Source organism: Nyctibius grandis, chromosome 8, assembly GCF_013368605.1.
Source record: "Nyctibius grandis isolate bNycGra1 chromosome 8, bNycGra1.pri, whole genome shotgun sequence".
NCBI lineage: Eukaryota > Metazoa > Chordata > Aves > Nyctibiiformes > Nyctibiidae > Nyctibius > Nyctibius grandis.
The window spans coordinates 43,176,459-43,202,385 of NC_090665.1; the positions used below are offsets into that span (position 1 = coordinate 43,176,459).

Here is a 25,927-nt window from a genome sequence, read left to right on the forward strand (position 1 = left end):
GTTTAATTTATTAATAGAACAGTTCATGTTGAAATGTTTCATTTGGGGCCTAACCCAAAGTCCTTGCCATTGCAGGTATTTTCACGTGTGTGACACAGATACTGCTATTGCTGTGTCACAAACATTTTATAACACCCGCCCTTTCTTTTATTTGGCACACACCAGGTAGAAAGAGCCCTGTACTTTGTCTTTGTACAGAATGAATAGCTGTTTGAGAGTCAATGTAGTGTTCAGGAAAGATAACAGCAATGGAAAATGAAGCTTGCTTTCATTCAGTTAGTGTGGACATACACCGTCCATGTGGATTCTGGGTGCTGGTGTGACAATGTATGCTGAGACAGGTCTGGAGGACTGCCTTTGCGGGAGGAGCGTTCCTGCGTAGTGTTTAGTCTTCCTACTTACATTAATTCTTAAAAAATAACACAAACACATGTTCATGTGCAGCTTGACTGGAAGTTGCTGCTTCATTTGAGAGAGGCCAAGAAGGAACCGTTAGGAAGTGACAAAGTTGTTGTGCACATGGTAAAGTATCATTGTTCCAAGCATTTCATCACTTGAATGAAGAAACCTCACCTTTTCCACTTGTGAAGATTTAGCTTCCAGATTAACCAATTAGATAAAATAATTCATATTGTATAACTGATGCGTGTCCTGAAACTTTCTACCCGTTTCCCCTCTTCTTGAAGTACACTGTTTTCCTATTAATGTAACCCTGTGCTATAGTATTTCTTGTTGTAGTTTTTATTCTTGCAGAGTTGGGACCTGAATATATTCCCTATCTGTGGTCTCTCTCAATCTCCCATCTGATTGTTCCAGAGTTAACAAGGTAGGAAGTTAAGATACCAGCGTTGAAATCTGCTTTTGCATTTAAGATAATGCCTAGTTCACCTAATCTAGCAATAATAAAGTGCCTTAAAATGGCTGCAAATGTATTCATGCCTACTCAAAGACATCTTCTCACTGGTAGCACATTATAGAGAATCTGTAGTGTAGTTAAGAGTTGGATCCTTGCCAGTAGATGGAAGCATTTTTTAGCAGCTCTTCATGCTTTGAGCTTTTTCCGCATTTTTTTAACATAGTATCAAAATTGCTTCTTTTTCCGTCTCTTTCCATTTATTATAAGCTGCTAGTTCAGATTACTTCCATTTGATCTTGTAAACATTTTTTACATTCTTTTTTGTGGAAGATATTTCTAATTTTATATTTTTAGAGCTCTTTTCTTCTATTCTTCATCCTTTATTCTGGGCACATCTCTGCTTGTCAAATTTCTCTTCAATTTCTGTTTTGCTTTTGCAGTAATTGGCAGTCGCCCTCTTGGAGCTCCTGAGGGAAATCATACATGTAGGGTATAACCAAAGCAGCACCTGAGTGATACCACTGTAGGGCAGGAGGCAGAAGAGTTCAGCCAACCGTCAGCAGAAGAGATAAGAAACTGTAAAATGCTCAAAGTAAGCAAACTGGAACAGCAGAGGCACTGGGCCTCCTTCATTTATAATGGTCTTAGGTCTCAGGAGGCACATAATTTTTAGGTGGAAATGTATGGGTTTTTTTCAGATGTGATGGAATTCTTTTTTAGCAGTGTGTATGATTTGTGAAAAACCTAATAATCACTAGGTTATACAGTGTTGTGAATATTCTTGACTCTCCTTTGTAGTTATTCTTTTTGTCCTTGATTTTTATTTTAATATAATTCTCTTACATTAACTTCTAATTGGAAAAAGAATTTGGCTCTGTTGTCAAGTTGTTCATTTTTTCAGGAAACCCAAACCTTATAATTTACTTTTCTAAAATTGCTTTTTGTTTAAATGTATTACATTCATATCTGTAAGCATGCTTTGATTTTTGCATTGATCTTTGTAAAGGGAAATGGTTGCCAAGAGTAAATGTTGAATTGTAAACAAAAAGCTCTAGGACCTCCAGGTAATATCTCTTCAAAGCTTTTGTTGGAGACTGGTAGCGACTGATTGGATCTGTGTTCTTCTGCATTGAATGGTTACGGACAAAAAAGTTATTACCTGGGAAGAATGGAACAAGGAAAATGGATCAGAATAAAAACAATGAGTAATAAAGCTGTACTGTTGCCCTGAATATTGCTTGCTTAGAAGGCTTGTTGGCTTAGAGCACTGGTAACAGCTCAGCATGTTTCAGCTGTAGGTTGCTAGGTCTGATCCATTTCTGATTGGCAAAGATTGAAGTTTGTGGTTAATTTATGACCAACTGGTTCATGTGAAATGTGTTTGATGTTCGTGGTGCACTTGACAGGCCTTGTCATAAATCACAAACAGAATTGTCATTAATTGACCCATCTTTTCAAAGGGGTCATGAAAATTGAATCATTTTCCTCCACCTAGGAAGGGGACATGGTGGTGGTACAGATAACCTTGCCCCGCTGCTATATGTACTTCACATCCCTTTGAAAAAGCTTATCATTCTGAAGCCTTTCAGTGGAATTAAATTTCCCTCATCTCCATTTTTGCATGCATATGAAGCCTATCTGAAGAACTTTGTAATATAATAATTTCTATTATTTCCCAAATATCCAAAATTCATCTTAGCTTATGGAGGTAGCAATATTCATGGCATCAGAAATTTTACTTGTGTACAGGAACAGTTATGTTGGCATACGAACCTGTGGGATTTGATTCTGAGTTTGGAAACAGTACTGCTAAGAGTGCCACTGTTCAGTTCATTAGTTTCCTGGAATTATTACTGTAGCTTATTTCTGAAAAGAATAATAAACAACCCTGGGAAAATTGTAGTATAACACTGCATATCACTGTCATGCACAGAGAACTGATTTTTTTTTAGCTCTGTTCACTTTGCTGGAGTTTTAAGATTTTTTTCTAACATGCTGCTGCTTCATCAGAGCACTAATAAATATTTCAGCTACCTAACAGGTCAAATACCAGCACTAGCAAACATTAAAACATGAATTTAACTTATCTCACTCCTTCTTGTTGCACTGTTTGTCATAAACTAGTCTGTTTTCTTTGCTAATGGCTGTGTTGGATTTCTGAGCTGTGTTGACTGTTAGGATGCAGCCTGTGAAAGTGAGCACCTGACCTATAGAAATGCTGTAGTTGGGAGAGAAAAACAGTTTCTTCTGAAGACTCTTTTTTTGCTTCAGTGCTCCCTGCTATTGAAGGTTGATGCCATTGTGGTTTTTGAGAGAAGAAGCCTTTAGGAAATGAAGGGAGCCTAAGACTGTAGGGGGAATAATTTGAAGACAAACCAGTTGTTTAGCTGTAACAAAATCAGTGGGAAGCTGATGAATACAGTTTGCAGAATTCAGAGGGCCGTGATTTTTTGTTGAGTATCAAACCTACTAGCTCTTTATTTTTGGAAGGCCTGTTGTAGTGTATTATAATTAATTCAGAGGCTAGTTTTATAAATTAAGTGTTACAGTCAAGGTCATCAGGGATACAAGGACAGTTGGAGTTGCTGCCTCACTCTGTGGGTTTACAGTTAAATGAAGAATAATAATAGGTAGGTAGCAATGTGTTTTTTATTAGCAGCTTTTTTCACCAGAATACTGGAGTGCGGTAGTGGCATAGTGCATAGATCCCTGAATTTAAAGCTGCGAATGTAATCCAAGTCATTTGAAGGCTTGCAGCATTTGCCAAATGTGCCTGTGCTAGTTGCAGTCATGTGTTGAAAAAACATGGTTTCTGGCAGAATTACCAATCATAAAATACATGTTTATATTTTCTTTCTAGGATCAAGTGGAACACACTGATTCAGCAGAACTGGCTGGTTGTGCTGCAGTCATCATGAGTAGGCACAGGGTCATTCGTTTCTTAACATATGTATAAGAGAAAAAGGTAAGAGGCAAGTTCTGCTTTGGAATTTAATGATTCAGGGGTAAGGACTTGAATTGCACGTATTTTTATGTATGCTTGTGGATATATATTTATATACATACACCTCTATATATGAATATATAGCTTATATAGAGGATGATGGAGTATTTTTAGCATTTTGTTGTTTTGTTTTTTATTGAGAGTAATTGCCTTGTTTTAGAGCAAAGATGTGTCTTATTTTGTTTGGGGGAGGGGGGAAGTGGGCAAGTCTGGCTTCCTCAGTCTGTGCTGTAGGCAGATCTCATCAGTTAAAAATGCAGCTATTGCTGAACTCTCTGAACAAGCTGTTCATTACAGCAAAGGTGCTTGACTTCTTCCTTCCAGGGGACAACTTAAGGCTGTCAGTTCCAGAGGTGAAAAAATCTTGAGGGTAATTTAGGACGTGCATTGCAGAAGATCATGAATTACATAATTCCTTATCACAGAGACCAAAACAAATACGAGTTTTGCTGCTTTGCAGGTATAACACAAGGCCTATCTCTTTGTACTGATCATTTCCCAAGAAGAAGGTGGCATATGGGATATCTGAGCTGTCTTGAGAGGCAGTCTCCAAGGTTAAGCCTGTTCAGAATATCATCTCATTTTAAGGAAGGTTTTTCTGTCCTTTACTTCTGTCCCCTTCCCTCCCCACTAATCAATTAAAGTTTGTATCATGTCTAAATGCTATGGTGACTAGAATAGTAATTCTGGATACATATGACACAGACATTCTGGTACATGTACCTTTATATTTAGACATTAGGGGAGAGTAGAGCATGTAAGCTTGATAAAACATAAGTTCTTAAGCTTTAGCGATGAAGATGATGGTAAGTTCATGCTGTTGTATGAAGAAATTGATAAGTAAAACAAAGAGTTTCTGAATTATGCGTGAGCTGTGTCCCAACAGGAGTTTGAAAATAATCTGATTGACAGGCTGCATATTTTCATTAGCTTTTTGCCATGAAAGACAGAAGATGACTCTGCAATAGGTAACAAGTGATCTTGGGTTCTGGACTTACTGTACCAGTGGATGGTAGCCATTGTAGTCTTTTTTTTTTTTTTTTGATACAGAAAAAAAAGGATTTACTAGTTAATGGGGTTTTTTTTTGGCTATAATTAGTCTTTTTTGCCAAATCTTTGCATGGAGGACTGTATTTTTGAAAAACCATCTTATGCTTTTCATTGGATTGGTGATTTATGTCTCCTTTTCCTTGCACTGGCACAATATCCTCTTCTTCATATTGCCCATCCCAATATATACTAATTTAGGAAGTGTCTCCTTTTTGGCAGCATACAGCTAAAATTGCAATTGAAATTTCTTCCTGATTTGCTCATGTTTTTATTCTCACTTTCCCAGAGTTTGAGTTGTGTGTTTGCTCGTCAGCTTCTCTCCATGTCATGGCTTGGAATAATCGAGCAATACTAAAGAGTTTCACAACTATCAAGGATCCTTTAAAAATGTAATTTCAACCTTTGTACTAGGAGGAAGTTTGGGACTAGAATAATTCTAAAACTGTTCCAAACTTTCATAGCGGTACCTGTGAGTTACAATCAAAGCTTCCAAAGACCTGTAAAGGAATATGTTTGTTTTTATTTATGTTGGCTATTTCATAAAAATATTAAAAATAAAATTAAACTCTGAACTGTGGGGAAAACAGCTACCAATTATTATAGCATGCTGTGTTAGAGCATTTTGTGTTTTCTGTTTTGATCTTGAGTTGCTGGCTCTGCAGTGTTGAAGTATTCGATCTTAAACTGGCAAAAATACAAGTTGCTGACAATGTACTGGTCAAGAAGCATTGTGACTATCTGTTAGGAACATGAGTACTCATCCTCCTTTTCTGTCAGGAAGAGGGCAGTAAGGACTTTTGTGGGTTTGGCAGTGTGTTTTGCCCTTGGACAGAAACTTCTGGAAAAGCTTGAGGAGGTGGTTATGTTCTTTTATATAATAATAATAATTGTAGATATTAGACCTGAAGATTTGCAGCTGACCTTTTCTGAGAAGTACCTACTTGCATTGACAATGAGATCTCATTCAGAGTGGCTGTCAGCTTAGTGATTGAGCGTTTAAAAAGAAAAGAGTCTCCATATATCCTGGTACATCAGTAGGTGAAATAACAATAATGATATAAAAGATCTTTTCTCTGTTCGGTTTGGACTATGAGCATCCATCAGTCTAGATTTTGGCTCATTGCGTGTTTGTGCACCAGTATTTGAGCTTCAGAATTCATATGGTTACATATATTTGTTCACAGGTAGTTCTATCTACTTAGAATTTTTAAAAATATAGAAAAAATCCCTCTGTCATATTGGACCAAATTTAAACTCACAAGTACCAAATGTTTAATATTAGTTAATACAGATGTTAATAAAATAATAATTTCACAGAGATGCTATGAAGTATTAACATTTGGATTGTAAGGCAGTGGGAACAAAGTTCTAAGTCGTCTTTACGTGCCCTTGTTATTGTTAAACATGTGGTCTCCTAAGTCTGAATATTTGTATTTTTCTAGTGTTATAAAATCACAGTTAATACAAAATTTAAAAGCCAAACCCTGACTAAAGTCAATAAAAATTATTATATTTATTATGAACTTCTAACACTGCTTTCTTTGGTTAGGCATATTTTGTTCTTGATGTGTATGACAATGAAAAACAAGCTAATATAGGACTAGACTTAGGAAATGTTAGAGGCAGATGTGGCTTATACTGTGCTTAGTCCAATGTGCATAAATTTGAGTTATCTCTGAAGTAATTTTATCAGGCTTTCAGTAGGGTTTTGAAGTTGTATGAATGGTCAGGTCTGAATTTTTCTAAGCATTTGAAACTTACGCAGAATCAAAATGCCGTCATCCAAAGAACTACTTGGAAACATGTTTTCAGCAACTATATAATCAGCATCACATTCCTTCCCCATCAACTTGCTTGTCAGTAATCATTATCTTCTCTAAAATAAGCAAAACAAAAAAAATCAATGCTTGTAGCCTATTTCTTTGGGGCCACCCATATTGCAGAGTTTGTGTTTATGTCCTAGAGAATGCTTTGACCAAATGCCCCTTTTCACTTTGTAAGTGCATCGAAATCTGAGTGCGGTGGCTTCAGACAGCGTCACAGTTTAACTCTGTGGAACATAAAAATTTTGTATGACACTTTTTCAGTCTTGCAGTGCTTCACTGACAAACACTCTTTGCATCATTGACCTTAGGAGTAGGACTTCGCCTAGGAATAGTTATTCACAACTTCATCAGTTGTTTACTAGACTGGAATGTTATCATTATAATGTAAATTAAATACATTATAAATGGATGTGAAAATTTTTGCACCCTCAGTAAATTTGCAGATGACACCAAGCTGTGTGGGAGTGTCGATCTGCTGGAGGGTAGGAAGGCCCTACAGAGGGATCTGGACAGGTTAGATAGATGGGCCGAGACCAACAGCATGAGGTTCAACAAGAACAAGTGCCGGGTCTTACACTTCGGCCACAACAACCCCATGCAGCTCTACAGGCTGAGGGAAGAGTGGTTAGAAAGCGGCCCGGTGGAAAGAGACCTGGGGGTGCTGATCGACAGCCGGCTAAACATGAGCCAGCAGTGTGCCCAGGTGGCCAAGAAGGCCAATGGCATCCTGGCCTCTATTAGGAATAGTGTAGCCAGCCGGTCTAGGGAAGTGATCGTCCCTCTGTACTTGGCACTGGTGAGGCCGCACCTTGAGTACTGTGTTCAGTTCTGGGCCCCGCACTTCAAGAAAGATGTTGAGGTGTTGGAGCGAGTCCAGAGGAGGGCGACCAAGCTGGTGAAGGGTCTGGAGGGTCTGACCTATGAGGAACGGCTGAGGGAGCTGGGGTTGTTTAGCCTGGAGAAGAAGAGGCTCCGAGGTGACCTTATTGCAGTCTACAGCTACCTGAAGGGAGGTTGTAGTGGAGTGGGAGTTGGCCTCTTCTCCCGGGCAACTAGCGATAGGACAAGAGGGCACAGCCTCAAGCTTGGCCAGGGGAGGTTCAGGTTGGACATCAGGAAGAATTTCTTTTCAGAAAGGGTTATTAGACATTGGAATGGGCTGCCCAGGGAGGTGGTGGAGTCACCATCTCTGGATGTGTTTAAGAAAAGACTGGACATGACAGTTAGTGCCATGGTCTAGTTGACATGGTGGTGTCAGGGCAATGGTTGGACTCGATGATCCCTGAGGTCTCTTCCAACCTGATTGATTCTGTGATTCTGTGAAATTATATGGTATTTTGTACAAAACAGTCTCACTATAGTGAGTTAATTTTGATTGATGTTTAGAACTCTGAATTGAAAAAAAAATTCAAGTGAAATATCCATTGGGACAGATTGTAATTAACTTTTCAATATTTGATATTTACTGAGCTGGTAAAGATGCTTCCTATTAAGGAGTTGAAATGAGGTGGAGGGAAAGGTGCAAGAGAACCTCAAAACTCTCGCAGTTTGGATGTAGTTTGAATGAATTTAGTATTTGTATGTCTAAGGAGAAGCATCTGCTTTTTAAAAATATTTTCTCTTAACTGAAATGTGTGTAGTAAATGTAATTGTTTCAGTTAAAATGGTACAAAATTTTTTAATACAATGACGTGCTGGGCAGATTGGATAGCTCTGGAAGGCCTTACCATAGGTATCTACGGGATCAAAGAGTACACTGTCACGGTTAGAGGTCAGAACCTGGCTTTTGGTAGAGAATATAAAATGTTGGGCTTTTTTAGACTTCTGAAATGCAACCTTTGATCAAGGTGGCCAACTTCTCCATTGCTTTTGTTATAATCTGTGCGCCTGTGTACAGTAAATGATATGGCCAATCATCTATTTTCCTTGAAGAAGGAGTTAATTTAAAATCTCAGAACAGAGGACAAATCTGGGAGTTTGTAAGGTGACGTCTAGTTTATCTCTGATTTTCTTTGCAAAATGTTCTTTTTTGGGGTGATGCTTATTGCAATTTCTAAGGTGCCATTAACCTAATTTTCTTTAAAATTGACTTTTTATATATGTCTTTAAAACATAATTTAATCTCATTATATTAAATAGCAATGTGTTTAGATCGTCTTTTAAAAACACCATGTGTCAAATTTGAGGTCAACCTTAAAAACTTGAACTCTGCATTTTGTGGTATTTTAACGTATCATCTTTTTGTACCTATAACCTAATTGTAGCTGTTGACCACAATAAACACAAAGCTGTCTTTAATGTTGTAGTCATTGACATAAAACTGGTTGATGTTTTCCTCAAATCCAGATACTATGGGATAATGTTAAAGTAAAGTATAGTTTTAAATTGGAAACTTCCTCTGATGTGTTTCTTGTGTTTGTTGTCTCTCTAGTGTAAAAGAGCAGGTTTTTAACTGAGCTGGAGTCTAGCTGTCAGATCTAACACTGTTCCTTACTGCAAAACAAGGTTCCCACCCTCTGCTTCTCCATTTCGTTACTTTACAACATTGAAAACCAGCTCTGAATAGAATAAGGCTGTTCTGGATGATTTCAGAGAACGAGTCAAATCAAGGTCTTTCTTTATGGTATATAGGTTATGGCACACATTTCTCAGTGAAAATGTCTTCACTGGTACTAAGTGTTTTTAAAAAATGAGTCAGGGTGTCTTGTTGCTACAAGCCTGTGGTAGCAAGAAGACCGTATTCTTGCTGTTAGGGCAGAAATGTTATTTATTATGTGAAGTTGTGGAAAGTTATTTAATGACTTAGGGTTGGGTGTTGTTTTCATTTCTCCCTTGTCATCTTCCTTTCTAGCCTGAGAGTATTATCTTTTGATGAGACTATTTACTTCTGCATGTTTTGCTTGATTTCCAGTGCTTGCCTTTCAGGGAAACAAGGATTATTAAAGCAGGCATTTTAAGAGCTAGCACAATTCAAGTAACACCCATTAAGTCCTTCAACAGCTTTTACAAGTATGAACCTTTGAAGCATCTCTGGGAAATGAAGAGTGACACAGAACACTGCTAGCCTAGTGTACATTAAAAATCAGAATCATGGAGAGTTTAAACTACTTGTTCAAAGCCATATGAGCTAATCACTGGTAGCATGGAACTGGAAACCAGATCTTGAGATTGTTAGTTGGCTTTCTGGTTCTCTAGACTATTTTCTGACCAGTGTTGGAGCAGTTTTGCTCTTACCATTATGGTGAGCCTGATATTTAAACACATAAATGTGACAATGCCACATTAATGATGGCATTGCACTGCCATCATCATTTGGGCTTTGAAATACCTTCAAGGCTGTTCCTGGCTTTGATGACTGTTCTGTTTAAACGCTCAGGTGGAGGTCAGTGTTTTCCTTGAATGTAAGAAGTTGAGGCAATGGCTTCGAATGCTTAGAGAGCATTGATAACGAGCTGTGAGGGCAGAAGCATGCGACTGGGTTTGACGTTGTTCAGTGCATTATTGTTAAACATACCTTTGCTCATCTATTACAGTGGCAGTGCTTTGGTAACTACTGATGAAAATTCTTCCTCTTCCCGCTCTCCCTGTTTATTGTGGTGGAAAAAATCTGTGTCATCTAAATAATAACGAAAATTGCACTGAGATGTAATGAAAATAAAAGCTTGAGATACGAGAAAAATTATGTTTCCTATGTAGGTTGGATTTTGCAGATCCTAAGCAAAGACTGCATGAGAAGGAACTGCATGGCTTTCATTTTTGTTACACTGCCCTAAAGAGAAGTTCCTAAGCAGTCAGGGAATTTCTAAATTGCAGAATTCAGTTTGACATGCTGCCTACATATAACTTTCTCCCAAATCCTGAAAAAAATTTCCTTTTATTTTGGCCTCTCAAAAAGATCTGCCACACTAAATGGAAAATGCATTGAATTAAGCATAGGGACAGATGTGCATATTGTTTTATAAGTTCTGGGGTGTGGAATGTGTTCTACTTTGAACTGACATGGATTTGCAAACTCAGTTTGCTTAGTATTCTTTTGTTCATCTGATGAGGATATTTTCTGTTGCTGTGACAGCCAGCATGTAAAAATGAACCTGTGTTCTTCAAATGTTGTTGCTGCAGACACCTGGTTCACATCAACACATTTATTTTTTTATCTCTGTGTTGCAGGATTTTTAAAAACATTATTTTGCTTAAATTTTAACATTTTAAAACCCGTATTTGTAAACTTGGAAGACTGGAGGTAATAAAATCCAAAGCAAGTGTGGGGAGGTTGTTAATCTGAATTAAGCAAGTTTGAGCACACAAATAATTTTTATTCCTGGAAAATACTTTTGATTTATGCAGGTAGTGTATGCAAAATTTGATTTACAAATGACTTCTTTTCCCCTTAAATCAGGGCAATATGTAGTGGAACACTGCTGACTGAAGGTTAAATATCTGATTGTGATTTGTTCTCTGACAGGTTCAGACAAGAATCTGGTGGTCTTTCCCTGACAAATGGAGAACTATTTCCAAGCAGAGGCATACAACCTCGATAAGGTTTTAGATGAATTTGAGCAAAACGAAGGTGAGTCATTTTGAACAAGATCGTAGATGCACATTAGATGTATTCTACAGAGAACACTATTGAAAAGGGAGAGATCTGTGATACCCTTTTTGGATTTGAGTTGCAAATTAATCTCAGAACTTGCAGAAAACATCTAAGTTTGCATGGTGTGTCTTCAGTATTTGTTAGTGGTATTCTCTTCTGTTTCCGTTCATCTTGTTTACTTTTTAAAAATTTCTTACTCTTTTAATAGAAAATCTTCCATATACTTTTTAAAGAAAGGTTTTTGGAGCTTAATCTCAGTGGCAATGTTTTAATAATTTATTTTAAACAAATTAGGCAAAACTTATTTTAAGCTGCTTCTGCAGTTTTGGGAGACTCAAGCATAGAAGTGTTTTATTAGGTCACATAAATCATATAATGAAAGTTATCATATTTGAAGTATTAAATTTTTTGCTTAGTCTAATCGCTACTTCTGTGCTGTCAAGGAAGTTGAACATTTTATGGGAATGGGAATCTTTCTAGGCATTTCTAGCTGTCTAAAGTATATTAATCAATAGTTTAAAGTTGCTTGTGCAAATTCAACCTGATACTAATTGGTGTAGCTCTAAACTTCTTGAGTTCCAGAAACGTTATGCAATTACACTACTAATGGTTGATCAAGGGTGTTAGTTATGGCAGATGTGTTTTACTGTTGTACCCATATTTGAACATCTCTACGTTTATATTTGGGGCATTCTAATGCAACAGAGTTGATAGCACCTGTAGCATTAATGGGACAGTAAGTTCTCTTATTTAAACACTTTTTCAGATGCTGCTGTTTCACCTACACTATTGGGTGGAAAGTGGAATCAGATTCTAGATCCGCCTTCTCGTCGTCTGTCATTTAACCCGACCGTGGCCAATGTGAATGAAACCACAACTCCTAATGAATGTCAACAGAGATTAAAGTCTTTCTCCTTGTCTCATTCAGTGACTACATCAACAGGGGGAGAGGATCACTGTGCTAATGGAAAGGATTTTAGCATAAGCCCAGAGACCCCAGTCATGTGGATTGATGATCAGGCAGCAGCAGACGATCAATTGATTAAAAGAAATGGTAATCGGGATGATCAGCGTAACGCTGTGGAAACAGGAGAAAAGAAATGTGGTAATATAGCTTGCTTGCCAGAAGAGAAAAATGTACTAGTGGTGGCAGTCATGCATAACTGTGACAGAAGAACACTACAAAGTGGCGATTTGCTTGATTGTAAAAATTACAACAGTCAGTCCCTAATGGACACTATTAGCTTTACACTGGATAATGAAAACCGACAGAGTGATCAGTTTAGTGTTACTGTAAATGGATCCACGGAAAAAGATACAGATACAGAAAAGCAAGTAAATCGGCTGTGCACTGAAGATGACTCTGTAAGTCATTTGATTAATGCTTCGTCTGAAAGCCTGACTGTTGCATGCCCCTCCTCTCGATTGAAGGATGATTTTAATATGAGTAAAGATTCGCAGTTTTCGGAAGCTACAACTGCAGGGGTTAATGCAGTGACTCTCTTACAGAGACCAGTTGATGGTACTGTTAAAATGCAAGAAAATTGTGTATCAGTTGAAAATTTTACTAGTAAAGCCATTCCTCAGAGAACGGACCTAGAAGCTAAAAACTCTTCTTCTGCTTCAAGTAATGGAAGCTTAATCATAGAACAGGAAACAACCCAACAGTTACAGTCTAGGCTACCTGGGCTCACCGAAACTTGTCAGCCTAATGTGACTGGAAGTGGCAATTACAAGGAACGTGTTGCAGAACATTTTGCTCCTGAGGATGTTAGTGCCACTGAAAGCGAAGTCAATGAATGTGATAAAAATCTTGGCACAACGGAATTGCTCAGCATGGCAGAGTGTTACCCTAAATCTCAGGAGATGACTAATTGGGAACTGACAAAGTTGAATGAGATGAATAGTAAGCAAACTCTGGGAGAGAGTGAGGGACTTTTGAAGACAAAAAAGCCTGATGAGGCGTGCAGTAATAGTAAAGAAGGTGGAGATGGGATGATGGAGGCAGGCACAGACTTAAAAGGGACTGGTATGGGTGAGCTTGAAGGGTCCAGTCTCTCTGATGTGATGGCTACATCATCAGCAAGCTCTCTGTCTAATGGTTGTGATTCCTATGGAATGCAGAACCCAGTTGTTGCTCATGTTCCAAAGACTTTACCCTCCAAGGAAGACTCGGTAACAGAGGAAAAGGAGATAGAGGAGAGCAAATCAGAATGTTACACTAATGTTTATGAACAGAGAGGAAATGAGACCACAGAAGGGAGCAGTCTTATTTTAAACAGCACTGGTGACCACATAAAGAAAAATTATTTACATAATCTTTGTAGTCAGGTTTCATCCATGCAAGGGCAAACTTCACCAAAACCAGTGACTAATCTGCAATCTGTTAGTGTTCCTTTTGGTGGTGCAAGACCTAAACAACCTACAAATCTTAAACTGCAGATTCCGAAGCCATTATCGGACCACTTACAAAATGATCTTGTTCCCCCAAATTGTGGAGGTAATAGTAAAAACAAAAATTTCTTTGGTAAGACACAATTAGGGGATACAGCAAACACGTTTCCTGGTGAAACATCTTCAAATGCCTCTGTTACTGATACTAATGGGGAACATTTGGAAGAGTATGAATCTGGAGTCTCTAGTAGTTCGTGCCTTGCAGTAGCCCCAGATAGTCCAGATAACGATCTCAGAGCTGGTCAGTTTGGAGCTCCAGCCAGAAAGCCTTTTACGACTTTGGGTGAGGTGGCTCCAGTTTGGGTTCCAGATTCTCAAGCACCAAACTGTATGAAATGCGAGGCCAGATTTACATTCACCAAAAGAAGGCATCATTGCAGAGCTTGTGGGAAGGTAAGTTTGTATTTTGTGAGTAAGCCCAAAGCACCCTTTTTTTTTTTTTCTGATACTGCATAAAATCAAATCAGAGGTCTTCTTAAGCCGCTGACTATAGTTACCTGTGACATCTCTCCCTAAAAAGCCGTGTTTGATTTGTGAAGGATAAAAAGGAGTTTCTAAGCTCTAATCTATTCAGAGTTCTAATAGAGAATAACTAATTGTTATTTATAACTGAAAGAATTATTAGCCTGTATGAGCAGTGTATTTGTTGATTGCAACAATCAACATCATTGGATTCATGTAGAACTGCTATAAAATGGCTAAGTGCAGGAAACTAGTTTGCAGAAATTACTGCATCAATAATCCCATTAAAGATACTGAAACCTATTGATGGGAATTGGAAGTGTGCTGTTAAATTGCTGGCATTCCTGCTGGTTTAGATGGCTCATCAACTCTGTTCGTTTAAGTCTTCTTTACTAACTTTTCTCATATTGCTTACATTATTTTAAAGAATATACATTCGCTCCTGGAAAACAATATAGTAAATTATCTGTAACCTGATACGTGTACATGTGGTGGCAAATTTTGCGATGAAGACAACTAAAACACAATGTCTGTATCATTTTGTGTTGTGTAAGAAATATTTTATTGTTGACTTTTTTTTTTTTACGTTTTATATATGTGCCATCTAGGTCAACACAAATTCTTATGTGGCAAGTTTATGGTAAATGATTAGCTTGTAAAGTATTTCCAAATATCTTGTTACTGAAATACACGTCAGTGGCCTATGGGAAGTAGGAACTTAGGAAAAAATATGATGATTCAAAAGCGGTAAGCTAACACTCTTGTCAAGTAGATATTCATTAATATTTTTAAGATGAAAAGAAATATTAAAACCCACTAAAAACTAGCGTAAAAGTAACTTTGGTTCATTTAGGCCCTATCCAAAGGTTTCTGAAGTTGATTGGAAGACCTCCTGACTGCTATGGGCAAGATCTTTAGCTACCAGAAGAGTGCAGGGAAGCAGAATAACTTGAACAAAGGACCTAAAAGAAGCAAGTGTATCTGGAAAGTTCAAACCCTTATGCTGCCTGTTTCTGGAAACAGCCTAGCAGAAAACCCAGGCTTGTTCCTCTCTAATGGACTATGTAGTGGCCCTTTAGTAACCAAAATGCATAGCACTCAATTTCTGCACTGCAACACCAGATAAGTAGATTTTACTCAAATTTGATTTTGAGACATGCTGAAAAACCATTCCCAGGATACTTTTAAAAGCTAATCAGACATTCGTGTGCACTGGTCCAGGACTTCCAGTTGCCTGCTCCTGCCCATCCTCTTGCAGTGGAAGTCCTGTTGCGGAGCTAGTAACCACAGGCGATCAATAAGCACCATATGAGGTACATGCCTACCTTTTGTGTACCTTTTGGTTAGTATCAAAGGGCTCAAGCTCTTTCTCATTGCAGTTAAGGAGAATCTGTAAGGTATGTAAGTTAAAGGTATATCCATCATTTTAGCTTTGATGTATTAACTAGTACTCTCAGTTATTTAGGTCGTGCTTTTGTTTTTTATGAGTTTAACAAATATGACTACAATTTTAATTTACAGTAATGTGTTCTGCTTATTTTTGTGTTTTAAACAAGTTCACTGCTTGGATTTAATTACTTCCCTGTAATGACTGAAGCCCTGAATAGCACAAATGAGAAGCAGAAAATGAAAATATCTGTAAACACGGTGGATAAAACATGCCTAGATAGAGCAAGGCCAAAAAATGTAGTGTGGGGTTTTTTTTTCCTTTTTCTTTTGTTTTTTTTTTAACTACTGAAGACAAGCCTTGAGAAGAACAACCAGCGTTGTTTTGCATGATACGTGGGGAATGGATAAAATAAAAGGTCCTCTGCTCTGTAGTCAAATTTTTTCTCAGGTGTGAAAAATACATCATGTATTTAATATTCTCAGAGTGTTCTTACAATAATCCTCAGAAAATTGACTTGTTTCTAGACGCTTTTGTTAGCTAATGTTGTCTGGGCCAAATTTGCACATCTGCAGTCAAAAGATGTGGCAGAAAATTCTGGATTTTCTTGCCTTTCTATGTTTTTTTTTCTCTTAAAAAAGTCACTCATTAATAAATGCTAAGAATCAGTATAAGTCAAATAATACGTAGCACTTACTAGAAGTTGCTTTACAACACTTAATTCCTGTAATGATTCCGTGAGGAAAGAGACCAAAGACTTCAACAGGCAAGCTCTGATGAATCTAGCTGTGGTAGCTTGAGACACAGCTGTTCTCAGCTGTCTGCTCTTGCTTTCTGGTTAAGATAACCATCCCCAAAGCAGGTCATGCTCACCATGTGCCTGTGGTGCAGGTTACTACTGAATCACCGTGACGCTTCCGCTGTTTCTGTTAAATGTATGAATCCCACTTAAAGAACTGGGGAGATAGTGTCTTCAGCTCTTGCAGTTGATTGTTTCTAGGGGAGGTCATGGGACTAAATGTTTTTGAACACAAGCTTTAGCACAACAGTTTCTTTTTAAGCTTTATTAGCATCATGACAAATCATTGTAGTAGAGGTGAATGTGTCTGTTTCATTTAGGAATGAAAATGGCATTTAAAAATAGTTGAGTGGCACCTGGGAAGTCTGTCTCCATTTTTAATTTCAGGATAATAATTGCAAAATTAATGGAAGATACGAACCTCAGGGGAGTGGTAGAAAGTAATACACTTACAGTAAATTTTGAATTAAAATTAAGAATGTGAAGAACGTGTGTGAACACATTCATACATTTTACCTTATGTATTTATGTATTTTCTGTTGTCAGATGAAACCATCATCCTTGATAGGAAAACCAGAAAATTTGTATGTCATCTTTTTACTGACAACCAAAACTGTATTTTTTCACTAAAATATAAAAAAATCACCAAACCCCCTAGCAACTAATGCTTTAACAACTCCCAGTCAACCTGAAAACCCTAGTAACATAAAAACTTGCTTTGACACTGCTATTTATTTTTTTTTATAGCATGATATACTGAGATCATGACTTGGTGATTGTTAATAACCAGCCTGAATTGTCAGTTGTGCTGGACCCTGTTTTTCCTCTGCGTTACTACTGTTGAAGGCTGATGCAGCCTAAGAGAGGAGGTGTAGACGTTTAGTCACTGCTTCTATGTCCTCTTTTAATATTTAGATCGTTGCACTTGGGAGCTTTGCTGGATGCACACTGTGTTGTTTGATAAAGGGTCCTAAATTAGATATTAATTTGTGTTGGTCCTTCATTTATGGTTGAAGACATTGATTTTTCCATGTTCAATACTGAACTTTCAACTGGAAGTTTCTCCCAGAGAACTGAAATGATGTCAAATGTCTTTAAAATATGCTGTGATGTTGTTATTAATATTCCCTAGAATGCTTGTAAATTGCATTAAGGTGTAAATGCAAAAATCAGGTTTTTAAAGTACATTTGCCTTTTTTTTAAAAGGTTTTCACATCTGCAAAAGGGTTGTTTTTATTTTTGCATGAAAATGCCAGTGTATACACACTTATATTTGTTTCTGAAAGGTTTAAGTTGACATAATTAGGAAACATTAAAACTGGTTGAAATGAGACAGGGTGAGCACTTCTTTCTTCACGTTTGATTTTCAGCTTCCGTGGTGAACTCAGAGCTTATTTTATATGTGCTTATTTTAATCACTTGCCACTAAAAGACTGCAAAGGTAACAAGCTGCAAAGTGGTCGTAATTTGGTGTGATCGTTAACTTGGTTGAAATTTAGTTATGCTTACATATATTTATATGAGAATCCTATGTAGTTTCTCGTGTGTATTACAGAAATAATGCTGTTTTGAAGTGATGCTAGAATATTTTTTTTTGATTAAGAAAGCATTACAGATCATAATAACACATAGTGAACTGTAGATAGAATATCCATCTATAATTAAAATTTGAAATTCTCTCTTGATATCTGAACTCATTTGTTAGGTAGGTGCTGCTGTTTCTGGATTTCCTGAGTGTGACATTACCTTTCTGCATGGAATGGGTATTTGTTACTATCTTCACGTCACTTGAACAATAACCCTGAGGAAATACTGTTTGGTTTGGTTTTTTTTAAAAAAAAGATAATATTGTTATTTAGAACAAATAAGCAATCATTAGGGCGCCCTGATCTGTCTGTTCTGCAGGATTTTGAGATTGCAATTGCTATTGTAGGATCATATCTGCATGCCAGTGTTTGTTTTGGTGCACAAGCCATGCTCATGTTTTATGGTTTTGCTTGTCTGGAGGAAGCTTCAAGACTGTTTCCAGCCCAGGACTGGGGAATTGTTAGAGCTGGTTCAGGTGAGGAGCACTAGCAATGCAACTGCATCTCTGCAGCCGGTTGTCCTCCCGGGGATTTTACACTGCATCCCCCCTTAGCAGCCAGTGTGCGTAAAATGCAGTTCCCGATTTCTCTCTAGTGTTGTGATGCTGTAGTGTTTGTAATCATGTAAATACAAGCTTTCTTTTTTATGTATGAATGGAGCAAGATTTTCTTGCAGTACCAATGTCATTCAGCTTTTAAAAATGTCTTGTTTTATATGTTGTACACTTAAAACATTTTGATACATCACTGTTCACTTAAGTCTCAGCTGAGGAATAGCTTGTTATATATGAAGAGATTAAATAGCTAGAGTTGCTAATATAGATGAATAGCCCTGCTGCAAATAAAAATGACCTGTTTGAATTAATCCGTGCCATAGCAATCTCTTCTGTAGAGAAAACTTGTGCATTTAAACATAATTGATTCTAGAAAGTACTCATGCTTTTTCTAAGACTGAAAATAATTCCCAAATTGTTGATTCTATGAGGGATTGTAAAGTGGTAAGAATTTATTAACCCATTGTAATTTGTGCCAAACATATTTTAAAAACACCACAGTGCAGTATCAGGACAACCTGCATTTATGTGTTCCACATAATACTGCTTCATCAGGATTAGTAGGAAAGGTACCCTGGGCAGGTGTTAGTCATTGTGGCTTTAATGGGAGCATACTGATAATTTACCTCCTTATTTTGCATGTCTAGAGCTTTACAGATATTCTCTTGTCCGAATTCATCAGTTCATGACATATTTTTGAACAACACTTAAGTTGTTTCCCCTTCGGTTCCAGGTGTTTTGCGCGGCGTGCTGTAGCCTGAAGTGCAAGTTGTTGTACATGGATCGAAAGGAAGCCCGAGTGTGTGTCATCTGCCATTCAGTACTGATGAATGGTAAGTGGAAAGAGAATCTGAGATGCAGCGCTTCACTGGCTTTGTGTTGAGCTGCGGTGATGCAATTAAAAAAATTATCAAAATACATTATTCATATGGGTAAGTATTCTAAAACAGCAGAGAGAGATCAGTGTGGAATCCCTGTGGAGAGTGGGGATTCCTAAACCAAATATGATTAACAAAAGGCAAAAACTGGTAAGGTTGCAATGAGTTTGAAAGCTTTCGTTTGTGAGTGCTATACCAGGATTGCAGAAACTCTGATTTTTTGTGGTCTTTTTGTTTTTTGGTTTTTAATTCAGGAGCCTACTCTCTGTCCTTTGATGCCTGAGTAGATAACCTGTTACACTTTTGTATGGGATGCCAAAGAGAAGAGTAATAGAGTTGTGCCTCTTCTAGATTATGCACTATAGGAAACTGGGAAGTAGTATTTATCCACAAATTAATCCAGCTCTTCTTCCTCCTTAATTCCTTGGTGCTAGATTAGGAGGTCTTGTCTAAAAACCTGTCCACAAATGTGGACAACTGAGTTTGGATTGTTGCTTTGGGCACATTACTGGAGAGTCTGTCAAACCCAGGGTGGTGCTGGGGCTAAAAGCCTGATGTGAACACGGGGCATATCAGAGAGGTCACACAAGTAGTTATGAAGCTAACAAGCAGAACAAACAAGAAGTTATATTACCTCTGCTTGGTGTAAGGAAAGACTGTGTTTGGTTTTGACCGAAGGGCCATGGAATCTATTTTGTATTTTGTCCTTTATAGTATTAACACTTCCGATACGTGGTATAAATATGGGCAGACACAGAGTATTCTTCCCACTGTATCTTGAGGCCTCTGAACATTTCAAGAACTTCCTGCGCTGGCAGTTACCTTTGGGTGATTATGCTGTACAGTTGACTTATTTCCATGACACTGAGAGAGCTGTTGGTGAAGACTCAATGTTCAGTTTTTATGTCTTGAATTGAGAAGGTAGAAAAATTGGATTAGGTTGAGGGAGGATCCATGTGAGTGCTTAAATCATGAGAAAACCTGTCTCATCATGAGAAATTCCAGGCGCTCTGTGGTTTATTAATGGAAAGATGAAGAGGTGACTTGATCTTGAGGCATAAATATGTATCTGGATAACTGAAACTTGATGACAGAAGTTACTTCAATTGTAGAGGAAGGTCTGAGAGATGCGCTCTAATATGTAGGTAGAATGAGAAGTCAAGACAAATTCAGGTTCTAAATGCAAACTTTTAACCGTTTGGATATCTAACTATCCTGATAATTATTGAATGGTTATCATGGAATCTCCATTGCTGCAGATGTTTAGTTAAACTTTGGAGACTTTGATAAAAGATTGCTGCTGTAGTTTTAACCAAGAATTAGTTAGGAAAATTCTTTCATGTCAGTGTTCAAACAAGGTAATTTTGATGGTATCTTTACATGCTACTGTATAGTAGATTATTTGGGCAGCTGTTTTCAGAAAGTTCTGTTAATTTGTTGAGCATCTACCTAACCTCAGAAGCTCATAGCTTTAATTTTTCTCCAAAGAAGCCCAGTATTATGCAGGTTCGGTCGAACGTAACTGAGTGCTTAGTTTTGAAATGAGCGTCCAAAATTAGTAGACGGTTTCTGTTATTAAACAGGAAATTTTTTTTTTCTGTTTCAAAAAGATTAAAGATTAATCACTGTGCAGTGGTAGGTTTTAATTATTAATAATTCTTTACTGTAGGCCAAATGTGTAAGGTGACAGGAAATTGTAGGTTGTAATATCTAGAAATTAAAACTGAGTCCTGATGGTGACATTGAAGGGGTGCTAAAATGTTACATTTTGAGATGGAGAAATTAACACATTTCAAGGTGTACAAGAACAGGGAATTACACATACACCTGGCAAAAGACCTCTGGCTCCTTTTGATGGTGAGTAGGATTTGTTTTACTCTGGAGAAAGGGAAGAATCTGAAAATATTTCAGTTGAAACCAGAAGTGTTCTTGTAAAAAGGCATAATAAAATCGATCCTATTGTAATGATTTCCTTTTAAAAGCCTTTCTGTCCTGTTGCCAGGACGGATACACATTAACGGCAGCGAACAGTGACACCACTGCTTAGTTTATTATTGGGAGAGTGCTGCCTGCATACTTAGGTGTACTTGCCCCGGGCTACCTCTCTGTTTCTATCCCTGCTGCAGTGCTTTGTGGTGATGCTTTTGGTTACTGGTTAGTTAACCTGGAGCCTGATCGTATCTGATCCCTCCTGATCTTTGCAGTTTCTTTGTCAGTACAGGGTGTGGGGTTTTTTTCCACTCAGTGCAGCAGGTTAAGCATTAATCTTTGCACAGTCTTGGAACCAGGGGGTAGGAATCGCACTTTAAAAGTAGTTATTTCATTTGGTTGCTCGGTATCTGGTTTGTGTTTCACTGGGGTGTGGGAGCAGGGCTGTATGTTTTCTGGCACTTTTCCATGGCCAGGCTATGTGTTTAATAAGATTCCAATGCTATTTTTACTGTATTTTCAGTTGGTGGCTATGCTGAGTTGGCACTTCGCTTGATTGAGAGAAGGCTTTAAAAATGTTCTTTTACAGTGCTATGACTTTTCTAATAAAGGGATCCCAGAGATGCAACTTTTCTTTGTGCATTTTTAACACTTCCTTCTTTCAGGACCTATACTCTAAGTGAATACAGACTTGCTGTTAAAAAAATACTTCAATTTAATTAATCTTCTGAAATGGAAATGTCAATACCTTTTCCATTGGCCGGCATTTCACTCTATTGGTTTTGCAGGTTGATGGGAGGAAGCAGGAGGGGTTTATGTTCTGTTGTGTTCTGTTTGGGTTTTTTTGGTCTTGTTATTTTCACCTTGGTTTTCTGACAATTCATAGCCAAAGGAACCCAAAGATGCAGATGATTTATTCAGGCTTTACAGCTGCTCTGAGAGCTTAGGTGGCATGATATTTGTGCCTGCCTAGAGGAAAGCATTTATGTGTAACATACTGATATGGTTAAAGGTGCAAGCACACACAGGAATTTTCTGATACCTTGCATAGCTACAAGGCTTCCTTACAGATGAAAAACAAGTAGTACTGTGGAGATAGAGTCTGTTTCACTAGCTAGAGGAGAGATTTGCCTGTGATGGATGTTGGTGACGAAGAAGTTTTATGTGTTATTTTTTTGGCAATTGAATTAAGACTCAAGTCATGCCTTCAGAATTAATAGCATAAGGTTTTTTTTACAGTTAAGAATATAAGTTGTTGATCTGTACTGATCTGCCCTGGGTATAAAGAAATGCAAGGTGCTTTTTCTCATATACAAAAGATAAATCTGCTCAAGTGTCCTGTAGGTTATAAAACATTTGTAATAGGAATGTCCATCTCTCCATACAGTGTTATAAATATACATATATATAAGAATTGAGTGTTTTCAGTTAAATCTTTGAAGAGGAAACAAAATGAAGCATGAGGAGCTAATCATCATTCAGGTCAAAGTGTACTGTTATAATTTTCAGAAAATGTATCTATATGAACGGATGTTTTTATTGCACAGGCCAGTGCTGTTTCTCCTCCTGCTATAGATTTTCTTGCTTAATTACAGTCTCCTGGGCTTTTAAATAAAGGAAGAGAGATGGTCTTTGGAAGGTGGCAGGGTCCATACCTACTATAGCTAAGAACTTAACACAGTGTTTTGGACTGTTGGATACCTTCCTCTGTGTTCATGTTTTTTGTTCTTTGTTTGCTTTAGCTCAAGCCTGGGAGAACATGATGAGTGCCTCAAGCCAGAGTCCTAACCCTAACAATCCCGCTGAATACTGTTCTACTATCCCTCCTTTGCAGCAGGCTCAGGCCTCGGGCGCCCTGAGCTCTCCGCCTCCCACTGTCATGGTACCTGTGGGAGTTTTAAAGCATCCTGGAGCAGAAGGTAAGAGTACTTCTTTTTTTCTTTCAATTTACCTGTAGTAAGAATTTGGAAAAAATACCTGCACTTCATCCATTCGAAATACTCTAGGTAATGCCAGTTGTGATATTCCTGCCCTCAGTAGGGCCATCAGATTTTTAAGGACAAGTAAACTATTCTCAGCACGTGTGTTTATACATGATAACTGCCACAGGGAATGCATTAGATGGTCTTAAGTCCCTTCCAGTCCATATTTCTCTGTTTATTATTTTTTTCCATTTTGCTCTTCTGTACTCAAATTTTCCAGTCAGTGTTGCTCTGAATCTTAAATCCTTTTTTTTTTTATGTTTTCTCTAGTGGCTCAACCTAGAGAACAAAGGCGTGTTTGGTTTGCTGATGGCATATTACCCAATGGAGAAGTTGCCGATGCAGCAAAACTGACAGTGGCTGGAACAACTTCCACAGGAACCTTAGCAGTGTCGCATGATCCATCAAAGCCCGTGACCAACAGCACTTTATCAGCAGAAGTAAGGAAGCGTTACGCTGTTCACCGCTCAAAATACCCTGCTTGCTTTGGTCATGAATAGTACATTAGCTTCTTTGGTGATTTCAGTAAGACTGATGTAGGCAATCTGTTGAGGCCTGTCTCAGTATGTTGTCTAGTACGTGTCCTCGCTTATTTTAATGTTTGCAGTGCTGAAACAACCATATATTTTGAACTGAACTGAACTATTATGGGGCAGAGCACTAAGCAATCACAGAATCACAGAATCACAGAATGTTAGGGATTGGAAGGGACCTCGAAAGATCATCTAGTCCAATCCCCCTGCCGGAGCAGGATTACCTAGATCATATCACACAGGAACGCGTCCAGGCGGGTTTTGAATGTCTCCAGAGAAGGAGACTCCACAACCTCTCTGGGCAGCCTGTTCCAGTGTTCGGTTACCCTCACCTAAGCAATGTTTGAAGTCTGTGTGCTAGGTGGCTTCCAAGTGTTTGGCTCTACAGCCTGTGTATGAAGGATATTTGTGGAATGCATGTTTTAAAAAAGCTGAGTCATGGTCAGTAAGGAGTTCAAAACAATAAGATTGTCATAGTGCGAAGCAGAAAAATACTTTGACACTTCTCATAAAATGATATATGCAGGAAAGTGCAGATAAAATCTAATTGTTAAATCCAACATACCCCATGTGAGTGGAATTGAGACTGCAAAAAGTTAAAGTGGGCATAGGTACATTTAGGTTTTTTAAAGAAAGGGGTATGTGTGGTGCTAAAGAAGGGAGGTGTAGTCTCTGTCTAAGCAGACCTTTTAGTAGTAGTTCACATACAGGAGTCATCGCATCACATGTTAAAAAGCCAAATTACTTGGTTCTTGTGGTTCTTCAGCAGACACAGACTCCTTCACCTACATCTAGTAATCCAGTCAGCCAGCTCTTATGTTTTTATCATTATTACTTTTGTAACGTTGTCCTTTCTTGTTGTTTGCTTCTTGTAGACTGATAATGCTTCTGTATTCTCGGGAAATATAACTCAGGTTGGCAGTCCTGTTGGCAGTGCAATGAATCTAATTCCTGAAGATGGTCTTCCTCCAATTCTCATCTCCACTGGAGTAAAAGGAGGTGAGGGTATAATTTGGCAGCTAGCTTTTATGCTTACCAGGTGCAATTAACCTAATAGTTACTGTGTTTATTTTAAAAATAAGATGCTGGCAATATGCTGAATATTTGAAGAAATTCACAGTAAGTACTTGTGGCTAAATGTAGTGACACTGATTTGCACCACGGATCATTATTAGCATCCAGGAAGAACCCCATCTTGCAATGAAATTACTGTAAGAAGTAAAACACAAAGCAAAAAGAAAATTAACTTCAGTCCAGAAATATGTGCTAATTTCTTCAGTAATCGGACTGTGGGGAATGTTTCACACAGAGATACATACATTTTAATTAGCCTTATGAATATTCATGCTTCCCTTCTCTGAAATTCTCTTGGAACATCCGCTCTGTCTGAGGCATCCCCGAGCACTGCATTCAACAGCTCTACTGCACATCTTGGCCCACAGTGAAGCTTTTGGTAATTGTGATGTCCCCTCCCAGGGTATCCAAATGGAGGAGGATTCAGAAAATTAAAAACTAATTTTTAAAAGGTTAAAAAAAGGTATATATTTGTTTATCTGACAATTACTTTCCACAGACTGATTCGTGACATCCTTTAATACATTCCTGGGATTAACTTATTTTTTCATCTTTGATTTTTTTATTGCTATTAAATATTTTGCTGTGCATTTCTAATGTTAAGCTGGAAGCAACCTTTTATTGCAGGATAGTGTCAAAACCAAAATGTGAGCAGCATTTAATTTCAAAACAAATCTGTTCCATCCTGTGTTAGCTGTTCATGTGGGTGCCTGATTATTCAGTCTCCTCCACAAAAAAGGAGTGAAACTACAGTATACTTTTCAGCTTTTATGTAGATAACCTCACATAAATCATATTTTGTATGCTAAGTTGATTTTGTTTCATATGCTGTCACATACTGGATTTTCTTTGCAGCGTTTTACTTCTGATATTCTATTTAAAAAGATCAAAAAAATATTTTTCATACTAGAAAGCAAAATTACCTTTCTTTCTAGATAATTTTAGCTGGAAAGGTAATACAT

The 25,927-nt window shown here is 37.8% G+C and overlaps 1 protein-coding gene across 5 annotated transcripts in view; it reads left to right on the forward strand.

Annotated features, from left to right (window-relative positions):
• Positions 1 to 25,927, forward strand: part of ZFYVE9 (zinc finger FYVE-type containing 9) — a 61,290-nt gene that overhangs the window by 12,401 nt on the left and 22,962 nt on the right. For 3 of the 5 annotated variants that reach the window (XM_068407163.1, XM_068407169.1, XM_068407166.1), the window contains exons 2-8: positions 3,717 to 3,821; positions 11,199 to 11,303; positions 12,094 to 14,174; positions 19,303 to 19,402; positions 23,119 to 23,295; positions 23,629 to 23,798; positions 24,767 to 24,890. In XM_068407163.1, the coding sequence (XP_068263264.1) occupies positions 11,234 to 11,303; positions 12,094 to 14,174; positions 19,303 to 19,402; positions 23,119 to 23,295; positions 23,629 to 23,798; positions 24,767 to 24,890 (2,722 nt within the window). In that variant the 5' untranslated portion in view covers positions 3,717 to 3,821; positions 11,199 to 11,233. Of the gene's footprint in view, positions 1 to 738; positions 827 to 1,374; positions 1,449 to 3,716; positions 3,822 to 11,198; positions 11,304 to 12,093; positions 14,175 to 19,302; positions 19,403 to 23,118; positions 23,296 to 23,628; positions 23,799 to 24,766; positions 24,891 to 25,927 lie in introns of those variants that run through there. The other 2 variants (XM_068407164.1, XM_068407165.1) reach the window with 2 other exon arrangements.